This window comes from Orcinus orca, chromosome 14 (assembly GCF_937001465.1).
Source record: "Orcinus orca chromosome 14, mOrcOrc1.1, whole genome shotgun sequence".
NCBI classification, from domain to species: domain Eukaryota; kingdom Metazoa; phylum Chordata; class Mammalia; order Artiodactyla; family Delphinidae; genus Orcinus; species Orcinus orca.
In genome coordinates this window covers 34,523,988-34,549,151 of record NC_064572.1, presented here as the reverse complement: position 1 = coordinate 34,549,151, position 25,164 = coordinate 34,523,988, and the positions used below count along the sequence as shown (strand labels likewise).

The window sequence follows — 25,164 nt, the reverse complement described above, 5'->3', positions numbered from 1 at the left end:
GTTGAGCGCACGGGATGTCAGGCCACACTGTGCTGACAAAAAGGTTTGCAGAGAAGGAGGACCCCTTTACAGAAGACTTAAAAAGCAGTAAGAGAAGTAACGCAAAGAGTGACCAGTAAGGACTCATCACAAGACTGTTCGATTTTGGGCGAGACTGAACCATTCAACATGGTGGGCTAGAACTGGTTGCAGAGCGTCATTTTTGGATCGTTCCAATTTTGTTTCTGCTTCGGATGGTCCTGGGCAGAAGTACCAGCTCTCTTTAAGAGACGCTAAGATGGTACGGGCCCCAGACTTCCCACAAGTAGCTATGTTCTAGTACTGTCAAACATAAAAAATATATGGCTTAAAAAAAATACACACATATATATATATATATATATATATATGTGGCTAGCGACATCCACACACCCATCAATATAGATTGAGATTCTAATCTATTCCACTTCCCCTCCATATAATTTTGTAAAATAGCACCTTTTCTCTGTTCAGAATTTATTCTTGTTATTTCAGTCTTTGCTCGATATCGGATTGCTAAGTCTAATAGAAAGGGGACAATTAAAATTATGATGCAGTGACAACATAAGACCCTATTGATTCAGACCTGCCGCAGACTGCCTGACATGATGCTGGTCACAAACCTTCAGTAACCCTGACATGAACAGATGAATCATGTGCGCGAAGAGAAACAGATCTTTAAATTTGTGCTTGGAGGTAGTTTTAGCCAAAGGACCTGTGTGATCACTCACACCAACCTTTCAATTTACTAATAGGTTAAACCTGCACAATTACATACACCCACTTGCAAACTACTGTAGCTAATTTTAAGTGGGGCACGACTTTTCTTTCGGGTGTAAATATAATACAAGGAGGCATTCAACTCCAATGGTTCGGTCGAGAGGAGAAGTCCAATACAATTAGGTTGAAGGGAGACATACCAAAATCAGTTTAGTGTGATCTTGAGTCCTGTCAGATAATAAACAAAAATCAGCGTATCCCGAGTAGCCTTTGGTTTGTACAGGCCGAGAATAAACATTGTCAATAGAACTAAAGTCACTCAAGTAATGGCATCTCGAAGTGCATAAAATCAGATACTGGGGCAGGGAGTGCAAATAGCTCTAGGAAAGTGTCTATAATAGGACACACCCTGTGCTGACAGTCTCCAGTGCCTGTTGCAGGGAGATTTAATTTAATAAGCTGCCTTTAAAAATCAACAGCCCATTATCATCTCAGTCCTTTTCTGTAGGTATAGTTTTGGGCGACTTTCTCAAGCTCCCCAGTCCTAAGTTTTATTTGTTTATTTTACTCTGGACCTTGAAAACAAAGACTCTCTCTTCCCACTACCACCATCAGTGATAGAAAGTAAGAAAATGGATAGGCAAAGCACACTCAGCCCAAATCAGTTTAATCATTGTTCTCCCTGTATTTTTTAAAGCCTGTTCATTCTGGGTCTGCAGTTTCTCCCATTTTCTCATGCTTACTGGTGCTGTCTCTCTGTCTCTCTCTGTCTCTCTCTGTCTCTCTCTCTCTCCCCCCTCCCCCTCCCCCTCTCCCTCTCTCCCCCCTTCCCCCCCTTCCCCCCCTCTCTCTGTCTCTGTCTCTCCCCCCCACACACAATATCCATTTACTACTGCTAACACTAAAGCCCGCTTTGGATTCTGCCCTAGCTCTTTAGCTACCCTTACCCCATGTGTCTTGATTTGGCCATTTGCGCTGCATTGCAGGAAGTGAAAACAGGAAGGCAACTTGGCCTAGGCAACCATTTAATCATTCCATGAATAATGGACCTGGGAGGGCATCTTAGGGCACTTCTGTTAGAAGGCGAGGCTCCTTTGATCTTTCTGGTAGCCACATTCAGCAGCGGGGTGACACGAAGCACGATGCCTTCCTACTTGCTTATATGGTGGTCAGCTCATTGTAAGGCAGCCATCGTGCTTGGACAAAGTTTCCTTTGAAAAGAATCCTTTTAATTGCCCATCTCTAAAGAGCTCCAAACAAACCATGTTTTTATTCATAATAAGTAACTGGGTTTTTTTCAGTCTAGTGTCAGGTGAAGTAATTGACTTGCATTTTGAGACCCTGTTGTACTCTCCTCCTCCAAAATAGTTGAATTCTTAAAGATAAATATGCTGTGGAGAGGTACCACATGTAGATGGAAGAGAAAGGGAAAAGTAGGCAAACAGCCAACTTTTCACAAGAAATCCTTTGAAGCAGAGCTGGGAGATAAGAAGTAGAAAGGTCAGAAAGAGGAAAGGGTGCTCTGTGTTTACCCCCATCACTTGGACACCTCCCTCCCCAGGGATAATGTTGCTTTAATAAGTGACTGGGCTCCTCAAGGACGAACCAGAAAAGATGTTGGCATGCCACAAGTAAGCTAGGCAGAAGTCCTTATGCAAGGTGACATGGAAATTATGTTTGCATTTTTATTTCAGGACAGTGGCCAGTTGTCACCATACTCACCCTGACAGCTCCTACCACCAGGCAGTGGACTCTGCCTCTTACCTCCATGGAGGAGGGGAGAAGTGGCCAGTTAGCTCTCCATCCCCCCACCCCCTGCTATCTCAGGCGACAGATGCCAGGGCCAGCCCGCCTTTCACTTGAGCTTTCTTGTCAAGGCTGTGCCTTGAGCCCAAATCCTGACCTTTACTGTATGAAATAAAGTACTGATGAACAGGCAGAGGTTTAGAATTAGAGCAGGCTTGGAGCAAATGTCAAGGCCATCTCTGCTTCCCTCCTCCACCTGCACCAGGAGCCTGGATTAGGCCCAGGCTGGAGTTCGCAGCGCCTTAGGCTTTATGGGTCTGGGGAGACATAACTTATTAACAAAGAGTTATTAAATTTTTATCAATTTTACAACACAATGTAAATGCCTCCCATGAATCTACATTGTATTCATTATCATTTAAAACGTTAATTAAGTCAAAGTTGCATTTGATTTCTCTCTAAATGGGCCTTTGGGAAGAGGCTTTTAGAAACATCTGTGGGAGCGCGCAGCTCGTGGAGACAGGGAATCCCCCAGCCCGCGTTCAGGACAGCGCCCTGAGTTGATTGCCGTCGCGTGTCTGTGGCTAATTTGTTGTGATGCACTGGGGCATTGTCTTGAATTAGCATCAGACCAGCGATGGTGTGAAGCCATCGGAGAGAGGCTTGCAGGGCGGCGGCCCAGGCTGCACCGCATCCTGCCTCCAAATCCCATCCAGACGGAAATGAGCAGTTGATCGGCAGCGTTCTGGTCTCAGTCAGACCTGGGGATCCTCCCTTCTCACACGGTGCCCATCATTTCAGTTGGATGCTCCTTGATCTGAGGTGGACATTTGTCATCTGGCCCAACAAATGTAGGACATCTGCCAGAGTGTTTACAGGCAAGTTCTCAGGGCTTGGGCTCTTTGATTCGCATTTAAGCCTAGAAACGATGGAGCACAGAACAGTATAATGGGAACCGTTTTCTGACTAGAGTGGATGTAGAGATTACAAACAGGTCATACTCATCGGTGAGGAGGAAAGAAGAGTGAAGCCTACTAAGATTTGCTGAAAAATTGCTTTCCTCTTCTGAGGCGAGGTTGACACCTCTGCTATTAGTGTGTGTGTATTCCTAGGAACCAAGGCTTATGGGGTGGTGCTGGGAAATGGCCAACTGCTTAACTTGGATTCATGTTAAGGCTAGACTTAGTGTCTACTCTTACTGTATGCAGGGGACTCTGCCAGCCCTGCAAGGGGGTGTGTGCATGTGGATACGTGTATGTTAGTTACTGTTGTTATTGTCAAATTGAACCCACACGTAGCATTTGCTGCATTGCAGGCACTGCTCTGTGCCCTGTACAGATATTATTTAATCCTTACCATGGGATAGGTAGTAACTGTTATTTGCCATTGAGGCAACTGTAAACTGAGGCATCTGTGCATTGACAGATGAGGCAACTGAGGCACAGAGAGGTTAAGTGACTTGCCAAGGGTCACAAAGCGAGTTGGTGGTGGGGCTGGCATTTGAGGATAGGCTGGACGGTTGGTTCTTCAGTCTAGGGAGCAAACTGAGTTACTCATTTCCTTACTCAGTTGAAGAAGATGGGTATGTCGGTCTGTCTCCAAGGAAGGAGAAGAAAGACGAGGATTCCAGTCCTGAGAGCTGGAGACAGTGTGGGAGGCGTTGTGAGAGAGGGGGGCAAAGTGCTCGGCAGTGCAAAGGCCCAGAGGTCACCTCCTGTTGGTCAGCCGAGGAAAGGCCCCACAGGAGAAGACAGTTCAGATGTGCATTGGAGGATGGGAGGCAAAGGGTATCCTGCCTGACAGCATGAGAGAGGGCATGGCAGTGGAGGGGCCTGCCGACGGCTGGAGCCCCCTGTCTTAACAGCTGGTCACCCAGTTTGGCTGGAGCTTAAGACCTGTGCCTGGGAGCAGGGGGAGAGGAGCCTTGAAAGGTGAGCAGGGCCCTGTTACGGCACACGTAATGCGATAGAAAGCATTCAAGGTATTTGATCTGGGGAATGAGCCACAGAGGCTTTGTTTTGGTAGGATTTCAATGGCGGCTCTGGGAAGAGGGGCTGGAGCTGAGGGCCTTGGGAGCCATCCTGTGAGGGTGGAGAAGACCAGCAGGGGGTGGGGGGGGGGGCGGGGGGATGTGCTAGGAAGAGGCAGGAGTGAGCTGCTCCAAGAAGCCTGAGGAAGGAAGACGATCTAACGGCCTCTAGGACTCCCAGCTGAAGCACATTATCCAAATACAATTCCAAGAAGTTAAAATCATTTTAAAGAAATTTTAATTGATGGCGCTGAAGCGATTGAATTCCATTAGTTAAATTTCTTGAGCTTAATTCTCCCCAGCTGACTCAGCAGTCGTGCTTCCCACTTGGGCTCTGTGGAGTCGTTGCCTTATTGGAGAATTTCCTGAGATCTTGGCTGGGCCTGGAGACCTGCTGGACTGTCTCCACAGCCCCTGGTGTTGGGGATCTAGTCCATCTTTTTTTTTTTTTTTTTTTTGAACCAGTATTTCTTCTTCCCTTACCAGCCTCTGCATTTCCAACCAGACCCACATCTTGAGTGTGTTGATGGGGGCAGAGCCAGGCAGCTCTGAATCGCTGGCATGAATGGCCTTGAACCAGGCTGGGCGGCAGAAACAAAGCAACGAGAGCCACCCACTGGGACATGTGGCCCCTGAGGGTCGTGGCTCGAGCTGCCTGTGGTGGCTTCAGTTAGAGCTCCTGGGAATTCTTTTTTAAATCTCTGTGTATGGCAAGGTGACTTTCTCCTCCCATCTTAGGGAGACAGCTTGTCTCCTTCCATCTATGGAGGGAAAAAAATAATAAAGTGCTTCACATCCCATTCACTGAAAAATCCGCTGTTGTTTCCAACCACCATCGGACTCTGGTGGAAATACAAAACACATTTCCTGTGAAGTACGGCCACACAAAATCCGAGGAAGTCGTGTGGCATTTCTAAGTGCCGTGGAGCAATTTTCTTTTCCTTTTTATTTCTCTGTGCACAAGAATTTGATCTGCGTTCATTGTGTCTGTATGTCAGCACCCATGACCGGAGATTTATGCCCACCTTTGACCCCAGAGGGTCATTGAAACAGCACAGAAGAGCACGTGAGTCCTGAGCTCCCTCTAAGTGGTGGAGCGTGCGTGCTGAGAATGCCAACTCCTGGCATTCTCTCCGAGGTTTTCTCCTGAACCAACATTCTTTTCTTTTTTTTTTTTTTTTTGGCCATGCTGCACAGCTTGTGGGATCTTAGTTCCCTGACCAGGGATCAAACCCGCACCCCCTACAGTGGGAGCACGGAGTTCCTAACCCCTGGACTACCAGGGAAGTCCATCATGTTGAATTACCTGGGTAATCAAGGAATCTTCCATCCTTACATTTGCTTACCAGAGTTTTGCTTCCCTAGCCAAACACCTTTCCAAGGGGAATCTAACTGGACAGAAACAAGTTCAGCATTATCAGACCCACACAGTTGAAATTTCAGAGAGCATCGAAAAGACCTTTTTATAAATAGTCAGTGCCTGCTTTGCAGAGAGCTTCTAGACAAGCCCGTAGGTTTGTTTTTTGTTTTTTTTTTCTTACTGAGGAGACATTCTTCTGATCCCCGGCTCAGATGAGCTGGGGAAAAGGTCTGAAGATTCCAAGGTGGCTTCCTTCTCTGACCATTTCACGTGCTCATCCGCGGGAGGAGCTGTCCTCCCACAACCGAGGGAGATAGCAAGAGAAAAATGCTTCTGGCCTCTTGGAGTAAAGCTGAAAGCCCTGCTCTTATCCCGTTCAACATGGCAGGGTGAGTACCACCAAGTACTCCAAAAGCTACAGAGAAAACCCTGTGCAAACTCGAAGCGGGAGCTTTTGAGGCAGATCCGCGTCAGGGATCGTCAGCCGCCCTAACGACTTTGAAATGAAATGAGAAGGACCGCTCCTCAGAGCTGGAGCCACACAAGGTGGTACCTGCAGGGGCATCTGTAGGCCACAGAGCAAGGGCCGTCTTCTGCTTGCCATGATGTGATCTTCCTTTTGGCCCTTGCCAGCTTTCTGGGCTGGAGCCAGTTGGGTTGCACTCAGTCAAGGAAAGACCTGGGGGCTGCCTGCCTTTCCCTCCAAGGCCAGCAATGTACTGTGCTAGAATCCTTGGCCGGGCTTTGTATGTTGGCAAGAATGCCTGAGTAGGAAGTGGCCTGAAGGGTTCCAGTTCAGTAAATATTTGATGAGTGAAAGAATGGATAAGTGAAGGGATTCTCAGCCATTAGTTAAAGGGATAGATGGTCAGCCAGAAGCAGGATGGCCCCGGATCTGTGAAGTTTCCTAAAACTTTCTAAGCCGCTTACAATATAGTGTGTGTGTAGATACAGGTAGAAATATAAAGATATACATATAGATACAGATATATAGATATATATAGTGTGTGTGTGTGTAGATATAAAGATATAGATACAGATATATAGTGTGTGTGCATATATAAATATATATAGTGTGGGTATATATAGATATAAAGATAGATACAGATACATAGATATATAGTGTGTATATATAAATATAGATACAGATATATAGATATATATAGGGTGTGTATTTATAGATATATAGATAAAGGTATAGATACAGATATATAGATATATATAGTGTGTGTGTGAGTACAATCTTCTTGGATCCCAGTTGGAGATATCCCACAATTAGTATACAAGAAGACTCACAGGGGATAATGTAGCGAGAAGAAGAAAAACTAGAACGTAACTGAAGGATCTTGAAAATTATCGACTAGGAGGTACAATCCATATTCTTTATGAAGGTTAAACATTGGGAAAGAAGATCTAGAAACAAAGACTGAAAAAAAAATCACGGTAGGCAAAAACCCACCAACGTTTCAAGTGAGGAGAGACGGGGATACCGCCACACAAAGTGTCCATGTGTACGTAGAGCATGTATCCTAGAAAATCAAGGACTTGTGACATTTGCATTCCGTTTTACTAATTTTGATGAACCTGATCCCTTTCGTGTGAGTCAGGGTGGCACAAAAATAATAATGCATCAGGTGGGACCAATATGAGAAAAGGGGCCCATTTGTAGAGAGCCGTAGCCGTTTGCAGATGACCAAGTCAGCCTGCCAAACTGTGGAGACACGTTTGAGGCCACGCTTGACTATTAAGATCATTGACTCTGACTTGAGGTGGGCAGATCCAATCGTGTAGCACCCAAGTGACAGTTCCTCCCACCTTGAGGTGTCTGAAGGCTGTGTGTCTCATGGATATTTTCTATTGTGTCATTTTTCTGTGTATTCCGTTCCGACACAAGGAGTGGACGGGGAGCTTTCTTGACTGCTCACAGACCTCTCTCAGGTTGTACCAAGCATTCCCTTACCTCTGAGTGGCTTTGAATTGCTCTCTGCACTTTCTCAAGGTTGATCTGGCCGTTTCTTCAGTGCAGATGAGTACATTTCCACATATGGCTTGTAACGTAACCAACTGAGAGAACACGTCCATCAGGGATGCTTCCAAGCCAAAGCCCTAAACAGGTGTTACTGAAAAGGGCGGTACAATGACCTGCAGAGAAAAGGGACGTGCAGTGAAGATGACAGAATGAAACTTGCTAAGAGTGCAGACAGGGATGAGGTACAGACTCAGGTCATGTGGCCTGGAGGTCTTGGCACGCAGATGTGAAGTATGCAAGGTGCTAGTTGCTGGAAGGGCCACTCCACGGATTTCCTCCGTGAAGACGAAGATGGGTTCTGATAGGCAGACATCTCCTGTCTTTTCTCTGAATCATAGTAGGGGATTCCCAAGCCATTCTCCTCACTGTGGGGTGAACTAAGTGATCTCCTTGGCAATTAAAGCCTGAAATTCTAGGAAAGCTTAGGGCAAAAGGGAAAAGGAGAGAAGGAGTGAGATTTGTGTGTTTTCTGGGGACTTTGAAATCAGTCCTGGTGCAGTCACGTTTTGATAGGTTCACGAAATGGATGCTGACTGCTACAATAAGAGTAATGCCTTACACATGTATGAGTCCTCATACTCCTCAAGGCACCTGCATCCTCTTATTTTATCTAGGCAAGCCCAGAATAGACATCTTCCCTTACTATTGTGGGGCTTTGGGCCAGCTCCAGAACCTCTCTATTCCTTAGTTTCCTCATCTGTAAAATGGAGATAATAATAGGACCTATCTCGTGGACCAGCTGTGACTCTGTGTCTCCTCATTCCTCATCTTACTGAAACTACCTTAGGACTTTTCCATCTCTAAAATGGACATAGAGTTAGTGACATGGAGTTATAGTTCAGCGTGTTTTTGGAAGATGAAGGTTGGAGAGCAAACAGGAGGGGAACAGATGGTGGGGAGAGATAACATTTCCTTTAAATTCTATCCAGATTTCTTTTCTTGATGGTGTTCTTGATCTCAGCCCATCTTTGAGGACTGGATGGTGTTAAGGCTTCACATCATCACCTTTTCTAAATTTCTTTATGAGCAGTTGGGCTCTGCTGCTTGTTGATTTTCCTATTAGTAAGATTAGTGCAAAGATCAGGGTCAAAACGGTGCCCAAATCTTTCACCCATGCCCTGCCTTTGCCTCTTCCTTTGAGCAGACCTGCTGTGAGGACAGGTCTAGAGATGGGTAGTTGCAATGGAGAGCACAAGGTTCACGAAACCCCAAATAGTTACTGCCTGACCTTTGCAGAAAGACACTTGCTGACTCCTGCTTTAAACACACAGTCCGAATGGAGCCATCTCTGTGATGACTTCCTGACTGCCCCCCCCCCCCGCCAACTCAGACGGATCTCTCTTCTGTAATTCTGTAACAATTCCTATAAGCCTCATTTAGAGCAGTTTTCATCTTGGGCTTTTTAGAAGTAAGCAACAAGCCACAGACAACTCTCAGCGGTCTTCGGATTCCTCTCAACGTATTGCACACAGCAGCTAAGGCGCACAGTAGGAATTCAACACCTATTTGCTGAATAACATGCGCACTGTGTCAGGATTATGTTTCCATAGCTTATGAGGCACGTATCTCGAGAGAAAAGGGATCTTGAGCCTAGCGGTCTCGCTTCTTGTTCTCTCGTGCCATCTTGACCAAAACACTTGTTTCTGAACAGCTGCTTCCTTTGACTGCCGGAGCACTCTTGAAGAGCTGGGTCTAGAATTAACCACTGCTTCTTTTGAAGAGAGCGCATTTCTTTCACTGCTTCTTTTGGGCATCGTGTTTGAGGCCCGTGGTGCTCTGTGGCGGATGTGGGGGTGCTGACGCATTCCCTTCCGGAAGTCATCGGGTCTTTGCGACTGGGTGGGTAGTAGAGGTGCAAGTTAGCAATGCGCGGCAAACCCATTGTTTCGCTCCTTCCAGAGCGACCTCACTCTGCCCTTCAGGTCTGCAATACCTTCCTAACTCAAAGAAGCTCCTTTCATCCAACTCTGACTCCCCATTAATTGAATTTATCCAACTGCTCTGCAGGCCGGGCTTACATCTTTCATCACTCAGACCCCAGTCAGCTGCGGGGACCTTCTCTTGCTGTGCTAATACACTGGCTGACCCACTGGGAGTTATGTTGAGGCAGGGCAAGCCCCCAGCTCAAATCTCGACAGCCCTAAGCTCCCAGAGTCCCCCACACCCTCTGCATCTGCCTGAACTTGCTCCTGGTAACCCTGTCTCTCCACACAATTCAGAATCAGCTGAGGTGGGAGATGAGATGCTCTCTGCCCATGCTTGAGTCCCTCCACTTCAAGTCCCATGTGATAAGTCACTGGAGATGCTTTGGGTTTACAGGAAGCACTCTGACATTTGATTCTCTTAACACGTATGCCTTAGCCAACTTAGGTGGAAGAACGGAATGTAAAGGGATTCCACAGTTTCCATCAGAAATAACAAAATTGAGTGTGTGTGTGTGTGTGTTTTAAGGGATGCCCCTTTGGTTGCTGCATGAGTAATCTTTTTCATTGTAGTTGTTAGAGATTAAATCTCAATAACTTCTTGAAATTAGAGTGGGCTTCCCATCAGCTGAATGGGCAGTGGCACTCACCCGCTTCCAGTAACAGTCCAAGAACGGCCCTACCTTCTTCTTAAGCTTTTATCAGCATGGTCGTTTTGCTTGAGATCAAATCAGGGCCACATAGGAACTGTCATTTTTCACTTACCGGGCCCTTTGATCCCATTTGGGATTTATTCGTTTCAAATGAAAAATCCGATTCCTATTGTATACATCTATCCTATAGAATGCTTTTTTATTTTTTGCTGTTAGAGATCAAATCAGAGTTGTCAGTAGTATGGTCATTAGTTATCACCACCAGATTTTGCAGCTGACACGTTTCTGTTCTTACGAAATCACCAGCCTTCTTCTGTTGCATAACGATCACTTTGCAGTGAAGCTACAGTAATGCCTTTCCTGGGTGCTTGGGTGTTAATTTATTTCACAGTTTCCTTTGCAGCTATAATCAGAGTCACCTATCACACTCCTGTTCTTCCTTTTATTGTGTTCCTTTGCTATCGCGTTTGTGTGATCTTTTTCTGAAAAAATGACAGCTACTGTGTCTTTGCTCACTCTATCCGTGACTTAAATGCTCCATGGCTCCTCTATTGCCATTTTAAAAATATAGCATTTTATAGATGTAATCATAGTTATTTATAACTCAGGTTTTGTTATATGAAAAAAATTCCCTAAATGACACCTTGGTTCAAGTACAGTTTTTAAAGACAGGGGAAATATTCTCTGCAAAAACACTTTCCTCTAAGTTGTAAATGAAGGGAAAGCTCTCAGTTGGTAAGATTATAATGCGCGTTTCCTGAGTTCTTAGTACGTCGAAATGTATGGACATTATTTTTATGTAAGCGATCAAGTTGTGGTGTTTAATAACATGTTGTCGGAGGAAAAAGAGCTATCCCTTTTGATTTATTTGAATATTTACTGGGTGACTTACAGTGCTTTACGTATCAGAATCGGTTTATCAACAGTTAACATTCTAGGTTTTTATATAACCATACTTCAGGTAATAGAGCATTATTAAACTGCAACCCGTGTGTTAGAAATCTGCCGACTGGTAATAAAATTCTTATGTATAACAGCAGCTGAGAAATACTGCTGTATATTTATGCAAAGATTGCAAGATAGATGGTGGCCAGCAAACTGCAGAGGGCCTCGAAATGCGAATCTACCAGCAGGTGGCGCTGCTCTTCTATAAATGAAACCGTCTACCTGGATTACTCGAGGTCCTACCCCCCACCTCTACTCTCTGCTTTTTCTTTTCCAGACTCTCTCTCCTTTAGTTCTCTACAATGAATGTCTAAAACTATGTTCATTTGTTTGTTTGTTGAGGAGATAGTTCTCCAATAAGACAACACCTTTTAATTACTAAGATTTCCTTAAATTCAACTTGCTTGATTTAATGCTCATTTGGAACAAGTCCTAGTTAAAGAAATGTTACTGTTTTAAAAAGGTAACTACACAATACCAGATTCTCACCCCTAAGACTGGAGTACCTCTGCCATCTGATCATTGTTATGTGGCAAGGCGCATTTTTAACTACTGTTTATTTATACAAATTAATTCCCTAGGCTTTGTTCCATACCAGTATAAGGAGGGACATTTTTATAAAGGGTGCTTTGGTACTGGATTACTGTGCTATATAAAAATAATTTTAATGTAATGCTCTTTCATCAAGAATTACTTTAGAATCCAAGTTAACCAAAGAAGGTTGCTTTTCTCCTTAGGCCAGAACTAAATTTCTGACAAACAGGATCAGAGGTTTTTGGTTTTGTTTTGTTTTTTCCTTTTTCGATAAGGTTGTCCACACAAAGACTGATCAGCTTGTCAATTTGGGCAACAATGAGTGAAAAAAAACAAATATACAAGCAAAACTTACTTTTATTTATTTATTTTTTCATCCACACACAGGTTATTCTTCAATCTTCTAAATTTCTTTAAAGACACAACTACATCTTTTTACTAAGTTGTTTTTTTTTTTTTTTTTTCCTTTAACCTACAGTACTGCTTTTATACAGGGTGTTTGGTTATAAACATGGCCTGTTTAGGAGACAGTGGATTTACTGAGGTTATGAAAAGGGAGAATTAAAATACATTCTAGGATGACTCCTATATTTGTTTACTTTCTTAATTGTTAAATGCTACCTATAAAGAAATTTGGATGCAAATATTTTACTCTTTTTGTAAGTTAAAAGTTCCAAACCCTTGATTTTGGGTATCCAATAGGAATTTTCTCTTTTGAGTTTTTCTTTAAAACTTTGTCTAGGCATACTGGGCTAAGGGGTGTAGGTTAAGGATCCAGATGACATCATGTACATTCTTATTTTATTCATTTATATGCTTTTCACAGAGAAAATCCTGAAGTGTTATTGGTTAGGTGAAATCAGGGAGTAGAGGATTGGAGGGGGGGAACATTCCTTCTCGGTGAATCCACTTGGAAGCACTGGTTTTGTTGAAAATGTTTTTTGAAGTATTGACTGCAATCAGTTTTCTTGTTAAAGGCAAACGCTGACAGCTTCCCTTCCAGTTCTCTTTATAGGGAATGAGATCAACGTGAGTAGTTGAAGGCAGGAAATAACCATCCCAGTGTAAAGGTTGGATTTACCTGGCTGGGCTATGAAGAAGCAGCCTTGTGAGTTTCACAGACCCCTTTCCCAGGCATTAAATAACTTTATTTTCCTGCCACATATACTCTCTAGAATAAAATCGAGACCTCCAATGGAACTGGACCCTTGCCAGCATCCTCCTGCTTATTAGTACCATGCACGTATGTGTGCATCTTATCTTGGACCCTAATAACTGAAGTGGCTGGAAAGGAAGTGGGCTGAGTTAGGGGGATTTCTGATAGACTTTTCCAAGATGCAAACCACCCATTCTCCTCTCTGAATCTGAGTACTGAAATCGAAGGAAAAATAACTTTCAGAGGCTTCAGATTATTACCAAGAATTATTCAAATTCTGCCATCTGGAATTCAAAGCTTTATAATATCTGTCCCCTATATCCCCCAACTGTGCCCTCAAATAAGCCTTCCTGCTCCAGCCAAACTGCTTTCCTTATAGTTCCTGAGCTTAGTGCCTCCCCACCTCCTTGCCTTTGCTCCAGCTGCCCCCTCCTCCTAGCATGCCCTTCCTACCCTTTGCTGCCCACCCCCCTAGTTTTTTTCAGCATCATGGCTTAAGGGCCCCAGCACACCAGGCCCTATGTTTGGTTCTGGGGATACGCAGGTGAATAAGGCTGACATCTCTCTCCATCCAACTCTTGTTTCCAGTCTTATTTTCCCTAACCACCCAGGCCTACTAGCACTTATTATGTACAACATTTCATTTAGCCCTCACCTGACATTATCATGCAACACTTTTCATACTGTTATTTCATATAACTTGTGAACTTTATATAGATATACACGCATCTTTAATGCAGTCGTCTCATTTCTCCAGCTAGACTTGTGGTTCTGTTTTATTGTGCATCTTTAAAAAGATTTTTGAAAAAAAAAGAAAAAGCAATGCCCAGCCCCTAGCCCCTCAGGATTTGTGTTGAATTGGTCTGGTGTTCTGTAGAGTTCTCCAGTCCATTTTATAGAAAGGCAGAGTTGAGAACCACTGAGCTGGACCACACTTTCCTTGGACCAGGAATCCTGCTTTTCCTATTCGGTAGTGCTTTGGGGTCAAGTGTGGTAGGAAGTTCTGGGTAATTATTTGTGGCTGTAGAGTTATGAGGCCTTCAGTCCGTGGCTGGTTCCTATGATATCTGTCAGGTAACAGAAGAGAGCATTAAGCCCAGAACCATTACAGAGCAGAGCTGAAAAACTCCTATGCTTAATTAATGCCAGTCCTCCAGAATGGGAAGAGTCTTGCCAAGGCCACACATTTGATCTAAGCCGGGACTAGACCCTAGAGCTCCTCACTACTAGGCTGTGCTTTTTCCCTCTGCAATGCCACCTCTGGCAGCTAGGAACTATTTCTTAGGAACTTTACTAAGGGCTCAGCACTCTTGAGAGATTCAGAAGTGGGGAGACCACGTAAAGGAACTTATAAGTCTAGTTGGGGACTGGAACACAAATTATAATGCAAAAAAAATGAGATGTCAGAGGGGTGTGAGATGAGAAGTGCCAAGACACTTTAAAGAAAGGAGGGATTCCACCTTGTTACAGTCATCTGGGAAGGCTTCCCAGAGGAGGCAGGCTAACCTGTCTCTTGGTGGGTGGATAGTGTAGGGAGGAAAAAGGAAGATCTGATGGGAAGGAATAGAGGAGTTGCTACCCCGCTATCCCATCATCCCCCTGCCCCTCCCATCACCTCCCAAGTATGTGCCCCAACCCTATGACCTCCCACCAGAAACTGAAGGGAAAATGCCCCCTCACAAGCAGGCAGCATGAATTTCCTGTAATTTAGAGGACACAGTGGGGTTTCTCCACATTTCCGTCTGACTTTCATTTGTTATTGCTCTGAACGGTCCCAGCCTTCTTCATTTGAGGCCCATTTAAACATTTTCTGGCTTTTCTTGTTTTTATGACACTTGGCATAGCCTAATTATTTTGACCCGAGCAGTTCCTTGGGACCATATGCAATATGGGACAAAGGTGACCATCGAACAGGATGCAGAGAACGGGGATGGGGGTGGTGAATCTCATCCCATTCTAGCGCCTGGATACTGGGTCAGTTGCTTGGGGCAGAGGAGAGACTGTGCACCCGTTTGAGTAGAACAAAGTCAAAAGAAAGCAGGTTGGCACTGTGGAGAAGGATCCAATGACAGAGAGCTCTAATTGCTTTGATTTCTCAAAGCCAAGATAATGACGGGTAACTTTTATCAAGAGCCTGCCAGGAAGTCTTCTAAGCACTTTTCAATCTATTCTCTTTTTTTCACTTTTTTCACTCTATCCTCACAACAACCCTCTGGGGAAAGTACTCTGATTATTCCCATCTTATAGGTGAGAAAAATGAACTTAGGCAATTTACCAAATACCCATGTTCAGACCTAACAGCCCACAGGTTTCAAGGCCTGGGTTTGCTTAACCGCTACCCTCACTGCAGCTCAGTATGAGTTGACGTATGTAGAGGGATCTTCCAGCCTTACAATCCTTATCTCGGGGGTAGTAAACTTGAGTGCCGTTGGAGTCAGAGCCAGAGATGCTACCATGGGGTACCTGCCGTATGACTGGGGGGTCCAGGAGGCAGCCTGGGGATATCTGAGCAGCTGGTGAGCTCATGTCCCCTGAGACAGTTCCCTTCCTGGAATGCGAGACTAGTCTTCTGCAAGATTTAAAGACAGGAGTGAGAAACCCAGATTTTTATGGATAATCTTGAGACTCAAAGATTGTCCTGCATATAAGATCCGATGGAGCAGTGGCAGGGTGGTGTCAAGCAGAGCACATCAAGACAGTATTTGTCCTCAGGCTGACAGCGTGTGGCCACTGGTTATCTCATTTATCCCACAGCATCTCCAAATCTTGGTGTCCTCATCTGTCCAGCAGGGATCTTGTGACATTACGGTGTTGAGTAACTTGTCTGAGATCAGAGCTCTAATGAGGGTTGGAGCTAGGACTTGGACGGTTGCCCTGACTCTAGAAGCCCATATCTTCATGCTGTCCTCACGGGCAGAATTCTCACAGCAAATGATCTGGATTCGACGTCAGCAGACCTGGGTGCTTCTGGGCCTGCATATTAGTAGAGCCTTGAACCCAAAGAGGGTGAGGTCTGCTCACCCCTAAACCTTGTCCAGCCCTGCTTCTGCATTCCATACCATGTTCTCTAACTGTGTTGACCAGCAAGGGCCCACCGTGCACTAGCATTTTTAAATGTTGCAGAGACTGTGTCGGAAGATAAATTATAGTAGAATACAGATAATGATTTTATAGTTTGAGAACATCTTTAGAAGGTGACTGTGCCCTTAAGAAATATACTAAATGCTGTGTTTAGTGTAAAGTCATAATCCAGACGGGTCCTTACCTCTCAAGGTTAAAAGCGTACAGTATTTCTAAAGTGTTCTGACAGGACATTCTTCATCGGGCCATGCAGTGCACCTGGGTTGCACTGAAAGCCCATGCATTTTACCTTTATCTGAGTTTCAGAGAAAGTATCAGTGCAACCATCTGGAATACATAGTAGAGTGCTCGGGGGTTCTTCACAAAACTGGCTCAATGGCAGATAGGGTGTTTGTGGATGAGCCGATAATGATATTAATAGTAATAATGGTCCTTATCTGTATAGTGTCTTATGGTTTAGAAAACAATTTCACATCCACACAATTAGATTCTAGGCTGATCTTCAAATAGAATCATTGGGGCAAGCATTAATTCTAAAAACGTAAACAGCAAAGTGAAAATGGAAATGAAAATATGATTGACATTTTCTGCCAGTCATGTTTATTTGAAGCTGTTTAGGGGGAGGAAAAACAAAAAGAGAAGAAAGGTGACAATTCAGTCAACACATATAAGCAAATAAAAACTTTTACCCCAAAGTGGAAATGTAAATCAAAACTGTGTTCAGCAGGAGAATTTGATGCGAGCTGTGAAATTAAGTCCGGGAGAGACCTGACCCTTTCTCTCTCTTCTGTTTCTCACCCTGGGCTGGTGGCAAATCTCAGATTCCTGAGGCAGCATGATCTTTTCTCCACTCCTTCGGCTGTCTGACAATTTGTAAATCCACCAGGAAGCCTTTCTTGCAAGGATTTTCCTGAAAAATCTCATGCACACAGCATGAAGTGATCAAAAGAATAATTCATGTTTTATATTTGCCTCGTCCAGTTTGGAACAAGGGAACCTATAGACACACACGCAGAGACAAACTACGGTAACTTCTCTGTGATGACAGGCAGGGTGGCAGAACCAGCACCTAGAACACCCTTGAGAGATGGGCAGGGCAGGGCTGGGACCAGAGTGGGAAGAACGAGGCACTTGCTTCGGGCACCAGATTTAAGGGGCACCAGAAACCTCAGTCTTCAAGAAAAATAATAGTTCAATGCAGTCGTTTTTTAAAAAATCAAAATGCAAAAAATATCCATGATGCATATAATGTCAGAATTTAAAATAAAGACAGGATAAATAGCGATTTTAATGCTGGCATTTAAGCACGGCATTTTACAAGTCAGTAGGGGTTAGAATAACAAATGGCACCTCTGCCATCTATGTGAGCACTTGATGCGTACCAGGAACAGTGTTCGCTACCTTACAGGCATTTTCCCTTGATACGTTTCAGAGGGACCCAATTTGTCCTACAGTAAATCCAAATCTATTTGATAGTAAACTATATTAGAGAGTTCCTGTACAGGCTCCATAAATTCCATTACAGTCCATTTTGTCTTTGTTAAACATATGAGTTGAAAATTACAGTCCCTTTATTCACAATGATCATTTTAGACTCATAGCTCAAAAAGATCAGCATTAACTTTAAAAAATATATTAGCATGCTTGTATCTATTAAGAACCATTGCTTTGTGGGCTCTAGCTGACGATTTTTATGAAGTGTGCTGCGGGAAGGGGAAAAATCAAGGGTAATTATAAATTCATAAATACATCATTCATTGGCATAAAGTGATTTCCATGGGATGGATGCAGAATTATCTGTTTCCTCAAGAAAATCTCAGAGATGTTCTGATTAAGCCGATCATCCAGTCTATGTGAAATTCTAGCCAAACTGATGGGGCACATTTTCTTTTCTGAAACTACCTTTGATAAGAAATGCATTACAAACTCATCAGTTTGGCTTCCTGTTAACAAAAAGACAGCAGCCGTCTGGATCATTCTGGATTCACAGTGAAACTGCCACACCATGTATCCTCCAAGTAAAGCTGTGCAAGTTTGACAAGGGGCAGATGAATCCAGGAGTTATCGTACAGGGCTTTAAATCTATGCGGCAGCTGACGGTTGAAATAATCATCTATATATCGCTCTGAGCTAACTGGGGAAAGGTTGACACTGTATATTTTCAGCAGATCTAGTCTAATGTTTCATCTTTTGTCTTGGATGGGCTCTTGCTGGGTGGACTTGGAGTACACACTGACAGCTCCAAGGAATTGCCCATGGTGGATGTGGTTTGCCTTCATTATCGAAGTGCACAGTGGATGACTCTAACTTAGCTTGCATTGGAAAACGGGAAACTCACCTGACTGGTCTCCCCCAGTACAAGGGGTTCTGCAGGACAAATAGCAGGTTGGGTGGGAAGGACGTTCAAGTCTCTGAACTACCTCCATCCCTCTCGAATTCCCCACAGCTGTGCACTTGAAGGGAGTTCCGTGTGTGTTGCTTTTATTGTCTGGCTGTCTCGGCAGACTGGGGAGAGCATTGTCCTTTTTGAAAACTGGAAAGCTAGGACAACGTGAGAAGATACGTGAGGTAGCCAAGGTTTGCTGTTACATACATCAGCAGGCCTTGGCTGTCGAGGACCAGCTAGTAAATGTGTTACGCTTGGTGGGCTTCACAGTCGCAATCGCAGCTATTCGACTCTGTGTTGTAGAGTGGAAGCAGCCGTAGATGCCAGGTAAACAAATGACTGTGGCCACGTTATGAGAAACTTTCTTTCGAGCCACTGCAATTTGAATTTCATATCATTTCAATGTGTTACGAAATATTATTCATCTTAGATTTTTTCCCCCTAACCATTTAAAAATGTAAAAACTATTTTTAGCTCATAAGCTTTACAGAGATACGTTCCAGAGTATAGTTTGCTGATCCCGGAACTTGAGAAATATAAAAAGAAAGAAGGCAGCTGTTGGTGCCAGGAACTTGGCAGATTTCATCCCTATTCTGCAACTCAGCCCTACAAACATGTACTGCATGTGTCAGGGCTACGAGAAGGAGTCAGGTATGCTTTTTGGCCTCAAAGTCTTTACCATCTTTTTGGTGTTGGGAGTAGGGCAGACGGAGAGAAGGAAAGGAAAGTTGAGAAGAGGCTCTTTGGGTTGAACTCTTGTACAATTTTTTTCTGTTTGATTCAAAGTAAAAGTTTTCTTCTACTACCTTCCCTTCTACTACCTACCTCCTCCAAACTCCATAGCGATAATTCAAAGAAATTCTTGCATTTCTCATTTCCATTGTGTATTCGCTTTTAGATTTCCCTTGTTCTTTTCTGTGTCTCATCTCTGAGAAGCTAATAGCGAGTGATCTTTGCTTGAGACTCTTCTTTGCCCTCGAGGTGATGGAGACAGTCTATTCTAAGAAAAGAAGAAAGAAAAGAACCAAAGGCAACCAGATCTTCAAAAGGACTTTTCTACCACATACTGGCAGGGCAAGAGCACTGGGCAGGTTATAATGACAGCTCAAGTTTTTAGTAAAGATATTTTAGCTAAGATTCCAGATACTGGGGATTTCGACTCTAACCACGATACATATAGAACACGAGGCTATGGTTTGGGATGGGGTGTGTGAGTACAGCAGGTACATCTAATCCACCAGATTTGATTCTCGAAGATCTGTTAGGCCACAGTATTTCTGTAGAGAACATTGCAATCCAGGTCATGTGGATTCTGTTAATATGTTTGTAGAGTATTTCTTCTCTCTCCCATGTAGGAGCTGAATTCTCTCATTACTCTGTGTTGATGGACTCAAACGTACACAATTCAGGTTTCCTAGGCAGTGAATAGAGCCAGAAATATACCCTGTGATTAACTTCTGCATAACCTATTGTTCCTTAAAGTCTCCCCCCTCCATTCTCCTGTTAGCTCCACAAAAGCCAGAAATGAAAAGCCTCCAACAAGCCTCCCCTTCCCTGCCCCCTCAGCCTACAGTGCCTGTGCTGCTCCGTGCCTGGGCTCAGGCGGCTTGGAGATTCTTTCCATCCTCATTTTACATAATAACAGGTCGTTGTTGTTTCCTGCCTACGTCCTCTAGGTTTTCCAAATAAATGCATTTGCTGTTTCTCAGCTAGAAGTTGTGAAATTACCCTGCCTGATAATGTATATATGGTAAAGTGATGGCTCCATTATAGAGAGTTATATATATTGTATTGGTGACATTATTATTATTATTGTTGGCATTGCTTTTGATAGGGAGCATCCTTCATTTTTTAATTATCTGTGTATTAATATTCACCATGATCTTTCAAAACAAGTTAGCTTTTTTTTTTTTTTTTTTTTTTGGATTGATTTTATCAATAATAACTCAAAGGCTTCACCAGACTTCTTGGTGATATATGTTGTCCCAAGGTTGTCAGAACCTGAAACTCTGATTCAGGGGATATACCCACTTTAACTTCCCCGTGTTCTGATCTCCAGCTGCCCACTGACCCTGTAGGCGTAGAACTTGGCTGCGATGCCTGTCTTACCCTTATCTTAGCTGCACAACCTCACTGATGGGCCCATGGCATTCCCCACTGGGAGATACGTGCTAAAACAAGAGTCCAGTGCTCCTTTACAGCAGTTATAGGACCGAACTCACATTATGGGTTATTTATCTGGCATCTGTTATTCTTGTTATTGTTGTTTGGCCTTCATTGCTTATGGAAATATTCATACCCTCTCACCACCGGTCTGGTTTGAGTGACAGCCAGCCAGGATTCTGGTAGTCTATGATTGTAAGACAGGAAACATCCCTCTGTAAAAAGGGTGCCATTCTGTGCTGCAACCCAGGCATCGCTCTTTCCTGGCCACATTGTAAGACCTCGGAGTTAACTAGCCCAGATTTCCTGGTGAAAGTCTTAAGCAGTTGTACTAGAGAGAGGTTGGCTCAGCTTGGAAGTTTTGTCCATTGTGAATTACTTTATTGCAAAATGACTGTACTACTGTGACTTACATGATTTTTCTTGGGGGGATGAGAAGTTTGATAAACCCACAGGAAGCAGGAAGCACACTGTTCAATCTCTAGTCCAACGATTTCATAAGTTGCCATTTTCAGTAAAACAACATGCACATCCTGCGAGGCTGAAAACACACGCCCAGTTTTCACTGACGTCACTCGTGATACAAGGAGATGCTACACATCTCCCTTTCCTAGGAGTGGCAAACCCCCGGCATTTAATGCAAGTTAGGCAGGTGATATCACAGCCAAGGGGGCTGACCAAGCCGGCGGTTCGAGATGAAAGCTAGAGTTTCACATTGAGGGTTGATGAGTTGGACTATAACGATTATTCAGTAGGATGCATTTTTAGCACGTTTCAGGAGAATAAGGGGTCTGGTATTCCTGCAAAACTGAGTTTTCTGTGTCTGTCGTAGGGGAGAAGGGAACTCTGTATGTTTGAGGAAATGATAACACACACAGGATGGTCTGTGACGTATTATCCCATCTGATGTCGATGACATAGCACAGCAAAAAGAATTTCAAGAAGTCATCGGGGGAAAAGAAAAGAAAAACCCTGCAATTCAGCTGTGAGGGAGGAAACTTCCATTTTAATTTAAGACTATCGTTCTAGTCAATGTTAAAACGGGTTTGGAACTTTTCTAATGACAAATTTCACCAAGGATTAATTTCGGTTTCCTTTTCTTGTTATTGTTTGGCAGTCAAGGTTGGAGCTAGATCACGCTATCCCAAAGACCCATTTGAGTTCAAGAACACAACTCACAATTCTCGGCTTGTGACCGAGCCAGGTGAAGGAGTCTTGGAATCCATCCCAATTTTTAATAACTGCACCCCTCCATGTTCTACTTTAACATGCTGAGCTCAGTGGGAGAAGAAAGATGTACTACTGTGGATTTCAGCATGCGTTTAGCTTGTTGAGCAGCAAAATACCGAAGAGAAAACCCGTAGAAAACGATAAATAATCATTAAAACTACCCTAACCCCAAACTAGCAGCTTGCACGAGACTTCAGTCGGAAGCCCTGTTAGCTAGACGCATTTGCGTTCAAGCCACTTTGCATGCCTCTTACTCTGAGTGATTCCAGTGTGAATATGACGTTACTAATGATCTGCTAAGTGTGTACAGATGTGGGCTTCTCCAGATGTGGTGATTAATAACGTAACGGAGATATAGCCAGTTGACTCATGTTTGTGGCTTGTTTGCCTTTTATTACGTTTCCGAGTTAGTTTATTCGCTTTGAAGTATTTTTTAACTGCAGCCAGCAAACTCATCTTTAGGTCTCAAAGGGCATCATCCCCCTAAACCCTGTTGAGGAAACAGGGAAAGAGGAATGTGCCCCCAGGCTGGAGCTGAGCATTGGGTCCATCATGGGTTAGCACTGGACTGCTTAGGAAAGTTGGAATTGTTGCCCCGTTTTACTCGAAGTACCCACAAAGAGGCATGGGTGAACCTTGACACAGTGTTTGCAAGCTAGCTAGGCCAATCAAGAGAGGGATTTCTCTTTTTAAAAAAATCCAGTGAAGTATATGATCATCTTGAAGTGAACCCAGAGTTCTGGTCAGTGTTTCTAGAAGATGTTGCCTTGCTTTTGCTTAAAAACAGAATGCTGATGAAAAGTTGAGTAAAATGTTGTTACAGATGTTAAACTCTGCATTAGGCTGTTGGAATTACCACCACATCTTAAATCAATTCCCAGAACATCGTCTGGAGGTTATGTCATTGAAATAATGAATCCTCTTTAGGCAAGTATAAGCAAACATGTTAAAACATCATTGTAACTTGAAATTAAACTCCAGCGCGAACCAGGGGATCTGAAAGCTCATTAGACTTGCCTGACATTTTTCTAGCACTGAGTCTTCCCAAACTGTAAAACTGTTAGATTCGGTGCCTATTAGACAAGCGAGCACTGGGAAGTTACAACAGCACATTAAGTGTTATACTTAGGGATGTGCAAAAACAAGCCCTTGAATTTTATTAGTATTCTGAGATTGGATGGGGTTCAGCTCCTATAAAAATTCCACATTGGATTCCTGAACTTGTTTGTGTTTTAAAGAAGCTGGTGAGTCAGGTTCCTTTAAAAGATCTAATCTTCCTACGGCTACCACAGCAGGACGACTCTAGTGGACACGCTGGAGACAGGGGTGTAGTGTAATTAGCCAGAAACCAGGCTAACTATGAACCTGGAAACGTGCATTGGCATGAGGTAGCGGCCCATTCCTTCAGTACTTGTCTTTCATGAAAGTAAATTTAAGTCTCCCTTTTAATTCCATTTTTGTTCCTCTCATGTAGTCACAGAAGCCATGAAATGAAAATTATATTTTATAGCTTAACTAAAAGTTTTCCTCAATCTGCTTTCTTTAAATATGCAGAAATTGATAGAATCCATATAAAAGGATAATAATTAAATATGGTTTATATCCTACTCAGGAGACAGAAGTTATCACTGCTCCTCTTGTGGGATCTAAGCCGCATGTAATGGTCTCCATTACACAACGTTCATATATTTAAGCTGGAGACATTTCCCCCCATCTCTTCAGGGAGAAGACCTGCATTTCCAGGCCATGAGTGCAGGAGGAAACCTTTGAACGTGCGTTTCATTTAAGAGAACAAATCCCAGTTTAAATGCAGTATGATTATGATGGATGATCTTTCTGAGTTGCGATGAAAATAAATCGTTTCCTTGCATAGAAGGAGACCTGACTTTAAGCACCAGAACAAGGTGTTTCCCTGGAGCTGGTGAACAGGTATTAACTTGCAAGTCTTCCATCTGAAGATCACTGCAGGTAAACAGACAGTGACAAGGTGCAAGGTTAATGGGCACTTAACCAGAGAGGGTTATATATTGTTGGCCCAGTGCAAATGGGAAAAGAAAAGGTAAGAAAAAGAATCTAGCAGAAATGCCAGTGAGTGTGACTTCTTAATGACCGTAGACTCATTGTATAATTAGACAAAACCGTGGCAACGTCTGGTGGCCTTGAATAAAGCTAGCCACATAGACTAGGTTAGCTAAAAGACCTTTCTGGATATCGCACGAGAAGGCTTGTGTGATAGAGAAGAAAAGAATTTCCACCTCCTACTAGATCAATTCACATGCACACGTGTTATTTAGTACATCATGCTACTCAACGAATCTAGGTCATCCTGAACACAGTGCAACCATTGCAAGTGGTCCATATTAAAAGATGACCTTGTATTATGGGGGTAGTCAATGCAAGACTTCTACCCCATCCTAAGGTGGGGACAGTGCAAAAGTACACTTACACACACACACACACTCTCTCTCTCTCTCTCTCAATCTCACTGCCTTTCTACCCCATTACTGCCTGGGATGCCTGGCCCCCTATCCTATGAAAGGAAGATGAATGCAGGTCAAGCTCAGAGTGCCTGTTTGCTTGCTGAGAGATGCATATCACCTCTAAGTGATTTTTTTCAATACCATTTATGTGGCTTGTATTTATTTCCTTTAATCTTTTAAGTGCTATTTAGTCTCTGTGTGATTTGCTGTGGATACTCGTTTCTGATAAGATGCGATATCCTCCCGGCCACATAGTTCCTGCCTGGAGCCCTAAGTGACGGATATGGTTGCAGCCTGAGCCTGGCCCTCTGGGGGGCAGGACGGGGACGGGGGGGGGGGGGGCCGGGGAGCAGGTGGTAGCGAGTAAGGGCTGTGGGCGTTTGCAGGTGCCTTTTTGCCTTCATTTCTTCTGGTCATGCTCTCATCTCCAGCCACATTCTTGTTTCCTTTCCCTGTGTCAGCCAGAAGTTAGACAACCCCAGACTGACAGTAGCATAAAGGAGTGTACCAAGAGTGATACCTTGAAGCAGGTTTGGAGGGTAGTTGGATTATTATTATCTCTTTGGGACCATGTATCATAACACACTAAATGTTATTTAGGGTTTTCCGGGAAGTACCGTATCATGCGTGTTCTGATATGGGTCTTCCTGGATAATATCAAGTAGCTGAGATGGCATTTCCTCCCCCCACCTAAGCCTTGTACACCTTTAAC

The 25,164-nt window shown here is 43.7% G+C and overlaps 1 protein-coding gene across 17 annotated transcripts in view; it reads left to right on the top strand.

Moving 5' to 3' along the window:
- Positions 1 to 25,164, top strand: part of KCNMA1 (potassium calcium-activated channel subfamily M alpha 1) — a 749,169-nt gene that overhangs the window by 621,464 nt on the left and 102,541 nt on the right. For 2 of the 17 annotated variants that reach the window (XM_049697234.1, XM_049697233.1), the window contains exon 19: positions 21,860 to 21,946. The exons of the other annotated variants lie outside the window; for them this stretch is intronic. In XM_049697234.1, coding sequence (XP_049553191.1) covers positions 21,860 to 21,946 — 87 coding nt within the window. The remainder of the gene's footprint in view (positions 1 to 21,859; positions 21,947 to 25,164) is intronic. 17 annotated transcript variants of the gene reach the window in all.